The sequence below is a fragment of the Octopus sinensis genome, linkage group LG12 (assembly GCF_006345805.1).
Source record: "Octopus sinensis linkage group LG12, ASM634580v1, whole genome shotgun sequence".
NCBI classification, from domain to species: domain Eukaryota; kingdom Metazoa; phylum Mollusca; class Cephalopoda; order Octopoda; family Octopodidae; genus Octopus; species Octopus sinensis.
The window spans coordinates 77,926,399-77,943,898 of NC_043008.1; the positions used below are offsets into that span (position 1 = coordinate 77,926,399).

A 17,500-nucleotide genomic window follows, 5' to 3' on the forward strand; every position below is an offset into this window, starting at 1 on the left:
GTTTGCTTGCTGTGTCCCTAAAACATGTACTGAGAGTGATAAAACATAAACACCCAGTCAACATTATCTTGGTGTTTGGGGTGATCACTACTGATGGCGACGTTATGACTCCATTCAACTTCCCACACAGCTTTAGAGTCAACACGGAGACCTACATCAAGCAGGAAGTAGTGCTGCCCTGGGTCAAGAAGGAGGATGCTGGAAGACCCTATGTCGGAGAAAAGGACTCTGCACCATGCAACACAAGCAGGAGAACCCAGTCATGGCTGTCAGACACTTTCTACAACTACATAACCCCTTATATCTGGCCACCTAACTCCCCAGATTGCAACCCCCTCGATTATAATGTGTGGGGCGCAGTTGAGGAGAGACCAACAAAATTCTTCGTAACACCAAAAATGAACTGAAGGCAAGGATTATGGCAGCATTCACCAGTTTAAACAAGGAGACAGTCCTGAATAGTTGGAGGGGATCCCGAAGTCGCTTGGAAACTGTTGTTGCAGCGAATGACGATTTTATTGAATGAATTTACTGTTTCGTATTTTAAGCAATTTTGGTAAATATATCTGTTAAAATGACAGGTCAATGTTATTTTTATTTTTGCGTAATTTAGACGACAATATATTAAGTGCATCCTGTATATATATATATATATTATATATATATATATATATATAATATATATATACATACAAACACACACACACACACATAAAAATATAGATATATATATATAATATATATATATATATATATATATAATATATATATACATATATATATATATACATACATATATATATATATATATATGTATATATGTATGTATCTATATATATACTAGCAGTATAGCCCGGCGTTGCTCGGGTTTGTTTTTTAGTTGCGCTTAAAACGGCAGACTCTGATGTCGCGTTAACAAAGTTTTGACATAGTTTCAATCTATGAATAAAAGTATAGTGTGGCGATGCTCGAGTGTGCACTGAATGTGCTGCAAATGTTGACGGCTACCAAACCTGCCACACACACACACACACACAGATAACTTCAGCTTTATATATATATATATATATATATATATATATATATATATATATATATATATATATATATATATATATATAAACGAGAAAGAAGCAACAAGAATGGATTGGTTTTTAGTACAATTGTTTCATACAAAGACAGGCTTTATTACAAGTTGCAAAAATTGCAGCAGATAAAAGTGTCCCGTACTCATCAGCTAAAATACATTTGAGTTCTCTAGACATCTTAGTGGGTGAGGTTATACTCATGAAATATTGGAGATAGTTCCATTAGAGGCAGATATAAGTTGTAAACAGTTTTCCAAAGTTCCTTAATGATGATGCACAGTCTTATCACAGATTTTTAAAAACTTATTAGTTTCGAAGAGAAGATGAATCAATCCATAGTGTAGATTTAAATTTCCAGAGATATGAGGAGGAGGATGCACAGACTTATCACAGGTTTTTAAAAACTTATTAGCTTCACAGAAAAGGTGAATTAATCCATAGTGAAGATTTACATTTCCAGTGGTAAGATGAGGAATTTCATACTCACAGACGATGTATTTAACCATTATTAATCCACAATCATTTCATGCTATATGATAAGGTAATTTGCCATGTTATTGCTCTCCGTGCAAAACTGCTATGTTGAGATTTCTAAAGGCTGAAGGAATTTATTTGTGGGGCAAAGAAAATAAAATAAAACTGGCAATATGTATAGAGTAGATTACACTCTTTATAGCAAATTAATCATGAAAGAACTAAACTCCAAATATAAAATTACGACTAAGAATAATTTGAAAAAGTAAACCTGGAAATAAAAGAGATTATGGAGAAATTAAATTTGACGGATAGAACAGAGCCGCTCAAACCATGTGAGCCCAGAATCAACCTTAAAGACCACTAAAAGAATTTCTTGGAAAACCCTTCGGTAAGGTTGATTTGTCCAACTAAGTCGGACATTGGCCGACTTAGTAAATCTATCCTGGATACTGTTCTACCCCAAATAACCCCTTTCTTCCCTTAAGCCTATGGCTAAATACAGATGAAGTTCTAAAATGGTTTAACTCTCTAAATAATACTAGTAGTCTGTCCTTTATTCAGTTCGATATAAATAGTTATTACTCTAGTATTTCCCCTATCTTGCTAAACAAATCACTAATTTTTGCTATGAATCGCTCCCTCATATCTAGAGAAGAAATCAATATTGTGCTACTAGCTAGGAAAACATTTATAGAATTTGAAGATAAGTTATGGACTAGAGCAGATACACCTAATTATTTTGATATACCCATGGGTTCCAGTGATTCGGCTGAGGTAACTAACCTAGTAGGCGCGTATCTATTAAAATGCATAAGTAAGGATATTCCAGAACTACAAGGCGGTTTATATAGGGATGATGCTCTGTTTGTTATCCCTAGTAATAATACATCTAGTATAGAAAGGATTAGAAAGAGAATTAATAAGTTTTTTAAAGATTTTAACCTCAACATAACGTATGAACCTGGCACTAAAATAGTTAATTTCCTAGATATTACGTTAGACCTTAACTCCAAGCTGCATTACCCATTTAGAAAAGAAGGCGAAATCACGAGATACGTAAACAAATTATCCAACCATCCACCAAATATAATTGAATCTTTAGCCAGAAATATTTCATTAAGAATTTCAAAATTATCTTCAAATAAGGATATATTTAACTCCCATTCTGAGCATTATAATACAGCGTTAACTAAGGCAGGATACAACCAAAAAATTACATTCATAGATAAGGGGAACTTACATATTCCTAATAAAGAAGTTATCATTAATCACATAAGCAGCAATATAGACCAGGCCCGAAATAGAAGTAGAAATAGATTCACGGTAACCGCAAATCTAGCGTACAAGCCCAATAATTCAAATAGAAGTAAAAACCAAAGCATAGGTAATTCGGATAAAATGGAATTAGATAAATCAAAAATGCACACAAATTATAGTAGTAAGTACAATGACTTTAATAAGATGAATAATAATAATAATTCTACGAACCCTGATTCTAATTCAAGGAAATTTAATAGAAATAAAAATAAAAAAATATAATATGGCTGAATATTCCTTTCAACTGGGCGATTCAATCGGATATACAGAGCAAATTCAAAGTAATTCTAGAAAAAAATTTCCCAATCTCTCATAGATATCATAGAATTATTTCTAAGAAAACAGTTAGAATTTCTTATTCAACCCTCCCAAATATGTCCACTTTAATAGCTAAGATTAATAATAACAACATTAAACTAGCCAGGAAAGATGAAAATAAAAATAATAATAACAACATGAATACCAATAACAATTATAACAATACTAACAACAATAAACGCAACAATAGTAACTATCAAAACACGGATGGAATCAGTAACCACAAAACGACTAATAATAATATTAGCAGTAATAAGAGTAGTAATAATACCGATACTAATAGAAGTAAAAATGTTAATAATAGAAGTAAGGCTAATAGAGAAAACGCGGAGAAGGAAAATATCAGTGATATCTATAGTAACAATATACAGTTTGATAACAATACTAACAATAATAGTAACATTACTAATAATGTAAATAATCATGGTAGGACTTTAGACCTAAAAGATGGAGCAATAGGATCAATAAATAATAACAATGCTTTAGATAACAGCACCAACTATAATAATAATAATAATAATAAGGATAATTATACTCATGATAATCATAATAATAAGAACATAAGACATCTACCCATGAATAATCCAACTTCTGAAGTTGTTCCTCCTGCGTGTAAGTATAGAATTAAGTCAAGATGCCCGGCACCCGGTCTTTGCGGGGAAAATAACGTAATCTATAAATGTACCATATCTACTGAGAATAACAAATTATTTACATTGGATGCACAATAAATTTTAATAAAAGGGTTAGAAATCACATCTCATCTTTTGGATTACGTCATAAAGCTGGTACCACCACACTTTCAAGTAAAATCTGGGAACTCAAAAATAATAACAAGAATTATAATCTTAATTGGGAAATAGTTAGGAGAGCAATACCGTATAAAAATAGCAGGGTTGGTTGCCAACTCTGCTCAATGGAGACCTATGAAATTCTAAGGCATAGAAAAAATAGAAACTTGTTAAATAACCATATTGAAGTAGGACAAGTTTGTGTCCACGCTAAATTGAAGACCCTAAAATATTTTAAGTGAATAACTGTATAGAATAATCGTAACAAGATAGGTAGATAAATATAACCGGGTCTTTAATAGTATAACATTTTTTTAAGTAGATATCTGCGATTTCTCACACTATACTTATCTTTTTCTTTGTAACTACACCTGATTTTAAACATTGGGAAATTAAAATAGTATTCGTACATTGCTTAATTGAAAGTTTATCTAATTCTTAATTCTTAAATCTTAATTTTTAGTGTTTATTTAATTCTTAAATCTTAATTTTAAATTTTAAATTTTTTAATTTTTAATTTTAGAACTTAATCTAGTTTAGGTAACACTACTTTAATAAATTATGTTACTAAAGCTTAACAATTCTATTACAGAATTAATTAAGTGAAGAAACTCCCTTGAAAGTAGTATGATAAACTTCAATAAAATAGACAATTCCATCACACCTTGTTAATTAAATTCTAGGTTTTGACCGGTAGTCCGTTAATGTATTGATACAATTTTTAAGACAGTAACATGAATAAATAAATAAATAAATAATTTAAATGACCTCTGGTTAAGGGTTGCACTTAGATCCTTTCTCTTATTGTATTTCCTTTTAACGATAGCTATTGACCCCTCTGCCCCTGACCTTGTTTATCTCTTTAAATTCTCTTTAGATTCATATCTGCTTTCATCCGTGTCAGGTTGATAGTAAATAGCTGTGTACTGGTCAAAAAAATAATTTTTTTTTTTCCTCATAGTTCCTGAATTCTTAAAGACTCTTAAAGATTCAAGCTAAGTTATCTACAAATTCTTCTGTATTTGGTCACTTTAAAACCCCCCCTCCCGCTAAGTTGTCGCAGTATACTCTATATAGGCGCCTTTTCTTTTCTCCCCATTCCACTTTTTCTTTTTTTCTTTTCCTTTTTTTCTTTTCCTTTTTCTTCTTTTTCTTTTTTTCTTTTTCTTTTTCTCTTTCTTTTTCTTTTCTATCCTTCTCCCCCGTTTCTCTTTCTTTTTTCTTTTTCTTTTTCGTTTTCTTTTTCTTTTTCTTTTTCTTTTCCTTATTTCTTCTTCTTCTCCTTTTTCTTTTTCTTTTTTTCTTTTTCTTTTTTCCTTGTCTCTTTCCCTTTTCTTTTATCTTATTTTATTTTCTTTGCCCCACAAATAAATTCCTTCAGCCTTTAGAAATCTCAACATAGCAGTTTTGCACGGAGAGCAATAACATGGCAAATTACCTTATCATATAGCATGAAACGATTGTGGATTAATAATGGTTAAATACATCGTCTGTGAGTATGAACTTCCTCATCTTACCACTGGAAATGTAAATCTTCACTATGGATTAATTCACCTTTTCTGTGAAGCTAATAAGTTTTTAAAAACCTGTGATAAGTCTGTGCATCCTCTTCCTCATATCTCTGGAAATTTAAATCTACACTATGGATTGATTCATCTTCTCTTCGAAACTAATAAGTTTTTAAAAATCTGTAATAAGACTGTGCATCATCATTAAGGAACTTTGGAAAACTGTTTACAACCTATATCTGCCTCTAATGGAACTATCTCCAATATTTCATGAGTATAACCTCACCCACTAAGATGTCTAGAGAACTCAAATGTATTTTAGCTGATGAGTACGGGACACTTTTATCTGCTGCAATTTTTGCAACTTGTAATAAAGCCTGTCTTTGTATGAAACAATTGTGCTAAAAACCAATCCATTCTTGTTGCTTCTTTCTCATTTATAATCACTCCACATTACTGTATGGATAACACCATATAGTTTTTCTGGTGCATCTAAGTTAAGTACCACATTCAAGTAAATTCATTGGAAGTTACTTGAATCTTAATTGCTTTGATTATATATATATATATATATATATACATACATACATACATACATACATGCATACATACATACATACCTACATACATACATGCATGCATGCATGCATACATACATACATACATACATACATACATACATACTACATACATACATACTACATACATACATACATACATACATACACATACATACATACATACATACATACATACATACATACCTACATACATACATACATACATACATCATACATACATACATACATACATACATACATACATACATACATACATACAACATACATACATACATACATACATACATACATACATACATACATACATACATACATACATATACGTATGTATGTCTCTAAGAAACGTTAGATAAAGTGAATATCTATATGTCTATATTAAGCACACAGCCTTGCTCTGAAAAGTTAGAAACCGGAGTTAAAATAGATTTATATCTCTCTAGTTAAAAAATGGACCTGTTTAATTTCGTTCTTTTATATTCTTATCGGAGACCACTCACCCATTCCTAGTCGGGAAACAGCTAATGGCTACATATAAGTCTCGTATCTTCTAGAAGAAAACAAACCAATTGATTTCTCTAATTTGCATGACATTAGCAACTTAGATCAATAGCTCTTCTACACACGCTTGAATCTCACATTTCTTATAGAACTTGTATTATATTTCTATTAACATTTGTGTATGAGTCCCAATGGTTATTGTGACGTGATTACAGTATTGGAGAAGCAAACTGTTTTTCTCACATTTCCGTTGGTTAAGGGCAATGAGAAAGAGAGCGACGAAACTGTTCCCGAGCATCGCTGACCTGTGGGTTTATGTCGAACACCTCCTGTCAAGTATTGGATAGATTAGATCGGCTGAGTCCATTGTGAAGATTGCCCCAGCACCTTCGTTTGGCTGACAGCCTTAGCGACAGAGGTCTTGTGATGGAGCAGATGGAAAGGGCTGAAGACAAATACTTACCTCTTTGGCAAGGGCCTCATAAACGTTTTCAAGCTTAAATTGAAAAGGAAGGCGAGGGTCGAGAGGGCCGTACTGCCACCCAGCCATTTTGTTGAAAGGTGGGTGAATGTGGCAAGAATAATCCGGGTAAACGGGCTTACTCTAAGCAACGGAAAGCAAGCACCTATAGACGATAAAGAGAGGGCACATCTCCCCGCAACCAGGACCTCCTTTGTTTTGTGGGGTTTCCACGAGCAGCTTTAGGAAGTCTCCCTCTTTTGGGTAATTTTTCATTGTGAAAACATGTTGTTTTCACTGTTTACACTCTCCATTTTATGTAACACCATATCGCATTGTCTTGCACCGTCCCCACTGCTTTTTTTGTTATGAACCCTCAATAAAGGAAACGTTATCATTGCTGCTGCTGTTGTCGTCGTCGTTGTTGTTGTTGTTGTTGTTGTGACGAGATGGCAGAATTGTTAGCATGCCGGGTGAAATGCTTAGCGGTATTTCGAGGTCTCGAAAATAATTACCAGTTGAGCATTAGTGTCGATGTAATTGGGTTAGCCCCAGCTCCGAAATTGCTGGCCTTATGCCAAAATTTGAAACCATTGTTATTATCGTTGTTGATTTATATGGGTCGTGTGTATAACTATATTTGCGTAAACTTACCTCTGCTGCAAAATTGCTCCTCGCAACACCCAAACTTGGTGCAGGTCGCCAAACATCATTGGAAGGAATATAACGCTCCACAGTCGACATTCGATTGTTACCATCAAAGCCACCCAGCGCATATATGGAATCTCGATAAGCAACGACACAGAAACCACTTCGAATACTTTCCATTGGCGCCACCATAGTCCATTGGTTTAAGTTAGGATTGTAATATTCAGCTGATCGAAGAATTTCTTGACCATCAAATCCACCACATATGTAGATATTGTCTAAAGCAAAAATAGAATAAAATAAGTAATTTTCTGTCGGCAGACATATAAATGATTAAACAGCACAGGCTCGGGATGTGTGCATTTTGACGACTGAGACCTATTTGCTCTGGAAATTGCTGGAAAGACTTCTGACTATTATGAATTATCTATAAATTTGTTAGTAGGATACACTGGATAGTATGTAGGCGAACAACTTTTATATTCTTAGAAAAGTTATTCTCAATCGACAAACTGGCAGATATCATATGACTGTGCTAAAAGAAAAATGCATGCCCCAGTTACGTTTTCAGTCACCTAACTTTTCTATGAACTATGAACTATGTCTCATTTACAATTAATTGAAAAAAGTTTAAAACTTTTAAGATCAAACTTTTTCAAACCCTTTGTGAAGGATTATAGATATGGTGAAAATAAATGTAGAATGCAGCACTACCCAGCACCTAAGCTAGATTTCATCAGCAGTAATGACTTTCTTACACACTTAAACGGTAGTTTATGCGTTATTTTGAAGAATTCATCATCATATTTCCATCCCTACAATTTTATCCAGAGAAAATCTTTCCACTCTTAAAAATCTGTGTGTGTGTGTGTGTACATGTGTGTGTGTGGATGTATGTACGTGCGTACTCACGTGTATATTTGTGTGTGTACGCGCCCGTGTGTGATTAATCGATTATCTAGTCAATAACACATTGAGTAATTCATTTTCTGTTTCCAATGCAACAGATTCTCTTAAAGTCACTCATCTGCTGTATTTACCTTATTACGGCCTCACCGATGAAGTACACACACAAACACACGCACGCGCACACATGCATATATTGTTTACCACAGATAATATATATGCATAAAACCGAAAATATTTGCGCTGACGATTAAGCCACACTTGAAGTCGTTTAAATTGAAATGGGACATCGTCTCCTGAGTCTACGCTTATCATCTAATCAATGCATCCTCTGCTTGGCTGTCTCTTGAGACCGTGCGACGGAGACTCGTGCTCGCATATCAAGTATGCTCATTCTTTGTTCAGGTGTTGCTTGAGCTCGCTTCTGATGCATTGCGAGGGTCATTCTACTCAGTCACTCTTATGAAATTACTGATACACACACATACTCACACACACAAACACACACACACACACACAAATATATATACAAATATACTCACTCAGTAGGAGAGACATATATATACAGAGAAAAAGTGAGAGAGAGTGCGGTAAATATATACAGAGGGGAGAGTTTACAATGTGAAAAGCGTAAAAAACAGAGAAAGAAAGAGAGAGAAACAGACATATAGGTAGGTACATAGACAAAAGCATGACTACCTTGCATTACATGTCATATCAATAGAGAGAGAAAGAGAGAGGAGCTTTGTGTATGAGAAATATACATCTACAGAGTGAGTGAGCGAGAGAGAGAGAGAGAGTAGTATATATAGAGAGAAAGTGACAGATAAACAAATAGACAGATAGGAAGAATATACTTTTTCATTTCTAATAACCAAAAATTTTCTTCTTATGAAACACATTTCGAAAACAAAATCTGCACTTCTCTAGGACGCACCTAGAAGAAGACTTTATAAAGAGATGAAAATGTGAGAGAGAATGAAATAATCTCGAACAACCAAAAGGAAAAATTGATACAAGCTCTTAAGCCTCAACAAACAAGAACATCAGATCTATAAACAAACTGATGCTAAATGAATTTATGATAACATTTGTAGAGCGACTACTTGGAATCTGACGTCTTGCCACAGGCATTGATGTTAAAATATCTTGAGAAAGACTAGAAGACAATATACAGGGCACGGGGAGTATTTGAGGACATTTACTAGTAAATAACTGTCTTTGAATTTCATCAAAACGTTTTATGTTTCATGGCAAATAAAATGAAAAGACATGCAGTCATTGTCGCCATATGTAAGGAATACAATGATTTAGAAAATACCAACTTACTAAATGCGGCACGATCCTTTTTACGCAAGTTCGAATGGAACTGGAAGTCTCTGGCGAGAATATTAGAACTGTATCAAAGAGCGAAAAATATTCTAAACATTCGGGCATTATAAAGACCCCGCAATTCAATCAAAGGATTCAAAACATTTTCAATCATGTTTCCTGAAAATTAATGAGGGCCATTGCCAAATAACTTCAGGCGTTGAAGTGAACTATGGGTGCATGAGGACATTCGATACAAGTGGTATGTATTGAGGAGAGGCCAGTTCATGTCTACAAGTTCATATCAAAGAAAAATCGTTTGATCCGTGCCAAAGGGTTACTTTATGAAGTAAAAAATCCAATGATTATGAAATGCTTTGATTCTCTAATAAGAAAAACTTCGACCAAGACCCAAAGTCTATCAGATGGTTACGTGCATGTCCTTCTGATGTCTTCAAGTGAATGCGCACGAAATTTCCAGTAACTATAATGGTTATAGGAATGGTGAGTAATGAAGGTCCTGTTATATCATCATGCTAGCTTTGATTTTTCCACAGTATTGTTTAGAAATAATACTAGTGGCAGTGACGAGATGCTGGAGACAGTTGTTTAGCTGTGGATGGCTGAAGTACGTTTAGAAGGTCATTTGTGTTTCATGAAGACTCAGTACCTTCTCACAAAGCCCATAATTTTAAAAATGGGTGCCAGGCAATCTCGACACTTATGTAACACCAAACCTGTGGGCTCCAAACGTACCAGTTTTAAATTCCATGGACTACTACGTCTGAAGAGTTGTAGAATTGGAGACTAATACCTCACGATACAGCAGCTTCAGTGAAGACCGCCATTGTCCAGGCAATGCATGAAATGAATAAGAGGTATTAAGTTCAGGCTCATCAATGATTCACATTGAAGTAGTTATCGAAGCTGAAGATGAATCCGAATAATAATTTTACAAAAAAAAGTTTATAGAGGAAGTGCATAATTTTTTATTAAAATACATTTGGCTTTTGTTAAATTTGAGTTCTTTTATCAAATTAACAAATATGTCCTCAAATATCTCTCATGTGCCTTTTGTGTGTAACATTTTTATTATTAAGTGATTTTAGAATGGAGAAGAACGAATAGGACAGACTCATAAATGTTAAATGATTTTAAAATGGACGAATTCATACATTAAATTAATGTATTGCAACTTTATTTCATAAAATTGAGGCAAAGTCAAATTTTCGTACTCAAAAGGAATACTTTCATTGACATCAGTCTTTTGGTGACTATATACTATTTTATTAGTTCTATCCATTGAGTATGTTGTATTTTATATAGAAACCAGCCAAATCTGACACTGCTCTGTTATTGATTCCCAAGCTTCAATTCGACGCATACATCAATTAGTATTCATTTTCAATAACATCTCGTTAATCACACATTTCTGTAAACTGAACGATAAATTCACTTTCGTTGTAAATTTTCCCGCTTACCTTTTAATGTTGCAGCGCTGGCATCACTTCGATGTCGATTCATTGGTTCTATAAGACTCCATTGGTTTTTAAACTTATTGTAGCGTTCCACACTCTTTTGACGTAAGTTCCCGTCGGAACCACCCATTGCGTAAATATGTCGACCAAGTACAGCAACACTGACATAACATCTACAAAGAAAAAGTTTCATTAGTTATATCAGTTCGTATAATGTTGATAAGTATCAAGGATAAACATGAACAGACACACTATCAAATTTGAAAGGAAAAAGGAGCTAAATACTGTATGGTGAGTGTTCACGCACTCGTATAGCAAGGAAGGACATGTGATTCGTACTTTGTCGTCAGTCGATCATCGATCTTTTAGTGATTAGCTGGTTATTAAATCACTTAGAAATTGGGAAAGTACAGTACACATGCCTTTTGCAATCGACCTCAGCGAAAACATGATGTGGAAGTGAGAGTGAAATAAGTGGCAAGTAAAGAGAATTCATTTTTTCTGAGGCGAGAAATTTGAAGTGAGAAGTAAACAGAAGTGACAAATAAAGGAGAGATGCTTTGGGTTGAAGTTAGTTTTAGAAGATTGATACCAGTTAATTCATAACTGTAATAGGGCGGGAAGAGGAGGAGGGTGTATACTTAGTGCGTCTGTGAGTTGTGGCTGTACATTATTTCTGCATTATTCATTGCCCGTCACTCAAATGAAGTTTTATTTATTTACATATTTATATATTTATTGTATGACTACTTTAAGATCTTCAAAATGAAACGTTTCATTTATATAATTTTTTTAACACGATTATATTTCTTTTCTTTGTTTCTTACGTACGAGATAAGTTTCTCCAGTATCTCTCAATTCAGTGCCACACTGTTATAATTACATTTTACTTCCTACCTTTCTAAAGCTTAGGTTGATTGATACCACTCTTTCGGTGTATTGGTTACTAGCAGTATCACCCGGTGTTGCTTGGGTTTGTTTCGACCCTTTAGAATTGGAATTTTTGAAAAGTAAAAATTTTGCATTATGCAACTTGTTATTCTCTTCAAGTGAACATTTTTTCAGTTGAAATACACCGAAAAATGGTGACACAGCTGTCAAAAATCGTAAATAATAGGGATTTTCATAGAAAAAAGCACCTTTTTGATGTAAATAATTTTTGGTGTTAACATTGTCCGATTTGAATTTTATCTTCTGCAGAATGAAGAGTAAGTCTTCTTCTATCATACTCTCAATTTTGGTCAACTTGCACAGCAAGGTCTCGAAGGAGATAGTGTTAGTTGAAGGCTACCAAACCTGCCGTACACAGACAACTTTAGCTTTATATATAGATTTGCTACACACTACTTTCCATCCTTAACAATGAAACTTGGTAGATCCAAAAGTTAAACACACAGACACACACACAGATACACACACAGACACACAAGTTGAGTTTTATATATATAGATTACTCAATGCGGATTTCAGGGGAGAGTTTCAGGGAGTCGCTGGCGATGTATCGTGATGATCAAAAATCCGGCCTGCTAAAATTTGGTTAAAGTGATTCAAACTGCAGACTCAACGCAAAATGGTCACATTTAATTCAAAGCGTTAAAAATGTTATGAAAACAATTGGTATGTGTTCACAAAGTCCAAACGATTAATACGAAAAAAACCTTCAGGCTACATCCCGAAAATTCATTTCTTTGCCGAATTTCTACAATGTTTACGGCGATTCGTTTTTATATCTTGATTTTTTATTTTTCATGCAATTTTCGCATGCTTGTATGGGTGGTGAACACAGTACACGTCAAACATCTTACTGAGTAAAGTTCACTATTCAATGGATGGGATAAGGCCTAAACAAACACATCGATTTTTGCACTTGCGAGATGAATTTCGGAACAGAAATAGCGCAGTTCAATTTTCATTCTCCTAAACTTTAAGTGACCCATTTTTTGTGGTTCTACGATTTGTTGGCTAGGAGGAGATGTGCCGGGAAGTTACACACACAGAGATACACACACAGACACACAAGTTGAGTTTTATATATATAGATATCATATATAGAGATCATATACAGAGATATGGAGGATTTGATACACAGCTAATATACAATATCAGAAACTTAATTCTGAGTTTATATTTGTTCTTGCTTGAAACCTCACCGTATTTGAATTTCTTTTTTCCTTTTATCCTAAGTCGGTAAAATAAGTTCTGGAATCTGGAGATGGAGTTATTAGTTTGGTCTGGAGGGTATTTCGCTGGTCTTCCAAGACCAGTGCAATCAATGTGTGTGTCATCTTCAACAGGAAAACACAGAGGAATAATTCCAGAACGTTGATTTCGCAGAAAGTAAAGGAATGGAAGAATTCGTAGACATAGGGCCCAGGGAGGCACACAGAGTGGGTCATGAAACAAACAAAGTCACTCTAGTAGCGGATAGCAGTAGAAAAGGCAAAAAGAAGAGTGTTGGTAATTAATTTCATTTTAATTTGCTGAATTTGATACTGTCTGTGATGTCAGTGTGTGTAGTATCAGTACTATTCCATATGTGGGAGCAATAATGTTTTCATCTCGGGTTTCACTGTGCGTAATATCACTAGCGTTCATTTCACTGAGGGTCTCTATGTATACAACAGAACAGTCCCAGATGTTAGAGCAATGCTCTATTATGGGTCACTCTTGAGCTTTGTTATTTATTTTATTATATTTCTGATTATGAGGTTGAAGTTTTTGAAAATTGATATTAGGGGAATTAGGGATTTAAAAAAAAAATAAAGTATCTAGAATTTTGGTTTTATTAAGATTTTGATATTATCTAGATATAAATCAGTAAAAAGAATAAATGATAAAGTGAGTTTTTTTTCTTCCTGTGATTTAGTACTTTGTTTTGTGGTAGATTTTTGGGGCTTTTTTTAGCGGTAAACTTATTAATATTTTTGTATTTTGAAATTTCGTTGATTCCTACGTTATTATTTATTTTAAGTTGGGGTTATCAACATGAGCAGTTAAAAGCTGGTATGTATATAATAATATATATAGTTAGTGCTCCTTACTTTTATTATTGTTATTATTGCAGTTGATTGTATTTCTGCTCAGAGAAGGACAGCAGTATTTTCATGTAAGAAATGTATATAATATCTCAGAATTTTAACCATGAAAATATCTTTTACTCTGTCTCAAAAAGAAAACATGGCGAATACTTGATTCCTGATCTGTATGACCATTAACTCTTTTGTAGCGTTGCATGTGTGAAATGCAGTTAAAATTCATTCAAATGCAATCTTCAGCTACAACTTTTCTTGCTGATATGCAAGCAAATTTTCTTCCAAGAGTTGGCCATTTAAATATCTTTTGAACAAATGGTGCTCAAGTTCCGTTTATCAATGTACAAAATGGAGTTTAAGTCTCAAGCAATGGGGCGCCTCTTGTAATATCCAGTACTGGAGAAACCCTGCTTCTCTGTAGATATTGATGGGAATAATTCTAACACATGATGATGTAATATTTAAGCAGTAATTACATCGATAAATCTATATTAGTAATATTTGTTATAATTCTATGGATAAGAATAATTGTAGAGATATTATTTGAAAATATTTGTAACATGTTTAAGATACTTGAAATATATGAACTCATTGTATCATGATGGTATTTATCAATTGTATTATAAAGCTTACCTCTTGTAGTACATTGGTGCTATCTCTGACCAAATTTGTAAGACAGGGTCAAAGCAGCGAACACTGTTGAAGTAGTCGATTCCATCAAAACCACCAATAATATAGATAAGACCGTCGAGTATGCATGTTCCATGATAAGCACGATAATCTGAAATTCCAGATGTAATACATACGTACACACACACATGATATATAATATGATATGATATAATATATATATATATATATATATATATATATATATACATATACATACACATGTATGTATATATGTATGTAGGTAGACAAGCAGGCAGGCAGGCATGTATTATGCATGTATATATGTATATATATATATATGTGTGTGTGTGTGTGTGTGTGTGTGTGTGTGTATGTTTGTGTTTGTCACAGTGTAATGATAAAACTTGGCTACCAGTAACATATGTTTAAGTTTTATCCAACCAAAATATATAAAAAAATTGTAGGTGTTTTCTCCATTAAGGGAAACAAATAAAACGTGGTAGTTGGGGTTTGATGACAAGGTTAATATATAGTAAGCGTCCGGTTGTATATCAATGAAGTAATAAACCTATGGTTGAGCCTGGTGACCTTATATATTATAACAGAGTAGTAGGAGACAGCGAATGTTATAAACATCACGTGAAATCAGGACAGTGAGTGAGGAATAATACTGGAACAGTAATTCTGCAACGCAAAATAGTTAAGGCATTATCCCAGTGGAACTCCTTGTAAACAACCGGAAAACTATATATTCAGCTGACGTTACAATTTATCAAACTTATTTGCTTAGTGGTATTTATATATACATAAATACATACATATATACATACACACATACTCACACACACATATGCATATATATACACATACATACATATGTGTGTATATATATATGTGTGTGTGTATGTAAGTATGTATGTATTATTATCATTATAACTACTTATTCAGTATTTAAGTTATCAGCACAACAACCTTTCAATTTCCATGCGTAAATGGAAAGAGCTGTAGTATATTATTTTCATTTCGGAAAGAGCATGATTCAAGCAGCAATTCTTGACAATATAGTGCTTAGTCATAATCATCTCAGTAGAAGTCAGTCGTGCTAACTCTATATATGAAAATTTTTGATAATAACTGTCACAAGTGCAAAATTCTTATTTTCTTTTCACGACAAATACATATTTCAATTTCTGCTCTCGTTAGTTAAAATCTAAAAGCTACGCAAAATTATGTGTATTACAAAATTTTCAGAATCTGTGCACGATAGGAAAGTGTTTATTAAAAAAAGAAGTGCTAAAATGTATCTCTCTATAGACTTGATACTCAAAGAAAATAAAAGCGGGCGAGTTTTAAGCCAAATCATAAATATTTTCTTTACTTGTTGGAAAATTGTGGTTGTCTAAGTATGAAATGTATGTTGTCTTTGAGACTAATATTTTCTAATGCGTTATCATAATTTACCAATATAATAAGCAAAATCCCCGATCGTATAAAATACATTAGAATTTGGCCGTGATAATATCCAACGCCCAGGTGCCCTTCCAAGAATACTCCTTTTTGGCGAATACTGACTCCTGATCAGTATGCTCTCATATTTCTTTAGAGAAATATCATTAGGTATTATCATTACGTTCTCCTTGACATGAATTTAATTTATTGTTTAATAGAAGGAATACCTAACAGGTTGCTTGGATTTTGACAGTAAAGTTAAACTAAAGTCGTAGTCTCAATTTTAAATATTGTATTATAATAAATATTTACTCCACAAAAGATATCTAGTACATGATTTAAGTATTATAATATATTCTCTGCATGACTCTTTATTCTGTTCGTAATGACACTATGAAAGATCATATTATTATTATTATTATTATTATTATTATTATTGAGTGATAGAGCAGTGCATGCCAACAAAGTGACACTGGGTAAAATATACGAAGTCCAGTATACCCATCATGACTACCCGTCTGATAAGGGCACACCAGGCACATGCATCACAACCATATGTGCACGACATGGTGATCTCATATCACGATAAACAGCACATGACCTTCCAGGTGGGGCCCAGTTAGAATTTTCTTCTGGTCGAGTAACCCGAATAAGGGTTGCTTAGGTTAAACAACTGACAAGCAAATCTGTGGTATTGAGCAGAATATTTGCTTTAGCCCATCTTTTATACCAAGACAAAACAATGTACATGATAACACTTCCAGTCAGTTAAGATCAGAAGCCATGAGAGCCACTGTCTGGTATTGGATCAGGGCAATGCCACTGGTATTATTATTATTATTATTATTATTATTATTATTATTATTATTATATTATTATTATTATTATTATTATTATTATTATTATTACTATTATTATTACGATTATTACTATTATTATTACTATTATTATTATTATTATTATTATTATTATTATTATTATTATTATTATTATTATTATTATTAC

At 33.3% G+C, this 17,500-nt stretch overlaps 1 protein-coding gene across 2 annotated transcripts in view; it reads right to left on the reverse strand.

Annotated features, from left to right (window-relative positions):
* LOC115217946 (kelch-like protein 10) overlaps positions 1–17,500 on the reverse strand; it is a 44,127-nt gene that overhangs the window by 23,911 nt on the left and 2,716 nt on the right. Inside the window, exons 2-5 of one of the 2 annotated variants that reach the window (XM_036508064.1) lie at positions 15,047–15,194; positions 11,385–11,554; positions 9,922–9,989; positions 7,803–7,964 (exon numbers count right to left, since the gene is read on the reverse strand). In XM_036508064.1, the coding sequence (XP_036363957.1) occupies positions 7,890–7,964; positions 9,922–9,989; positions 11,385–11,554; positions 15,047–15,194 (461 nt within the window). In that variant the 3' untranslated portion in view covers positions 7,803–7,889. Of the gene's footprint in view, positions 1–7,692; positions 7,965–9,921; positions 9,990–11,384; positions 11,555–15,046; positions 15,195–17,500 lie in introns of those variants that run through there. The other variant, XM_029787666.2, reaches the window with a different exon arrangement.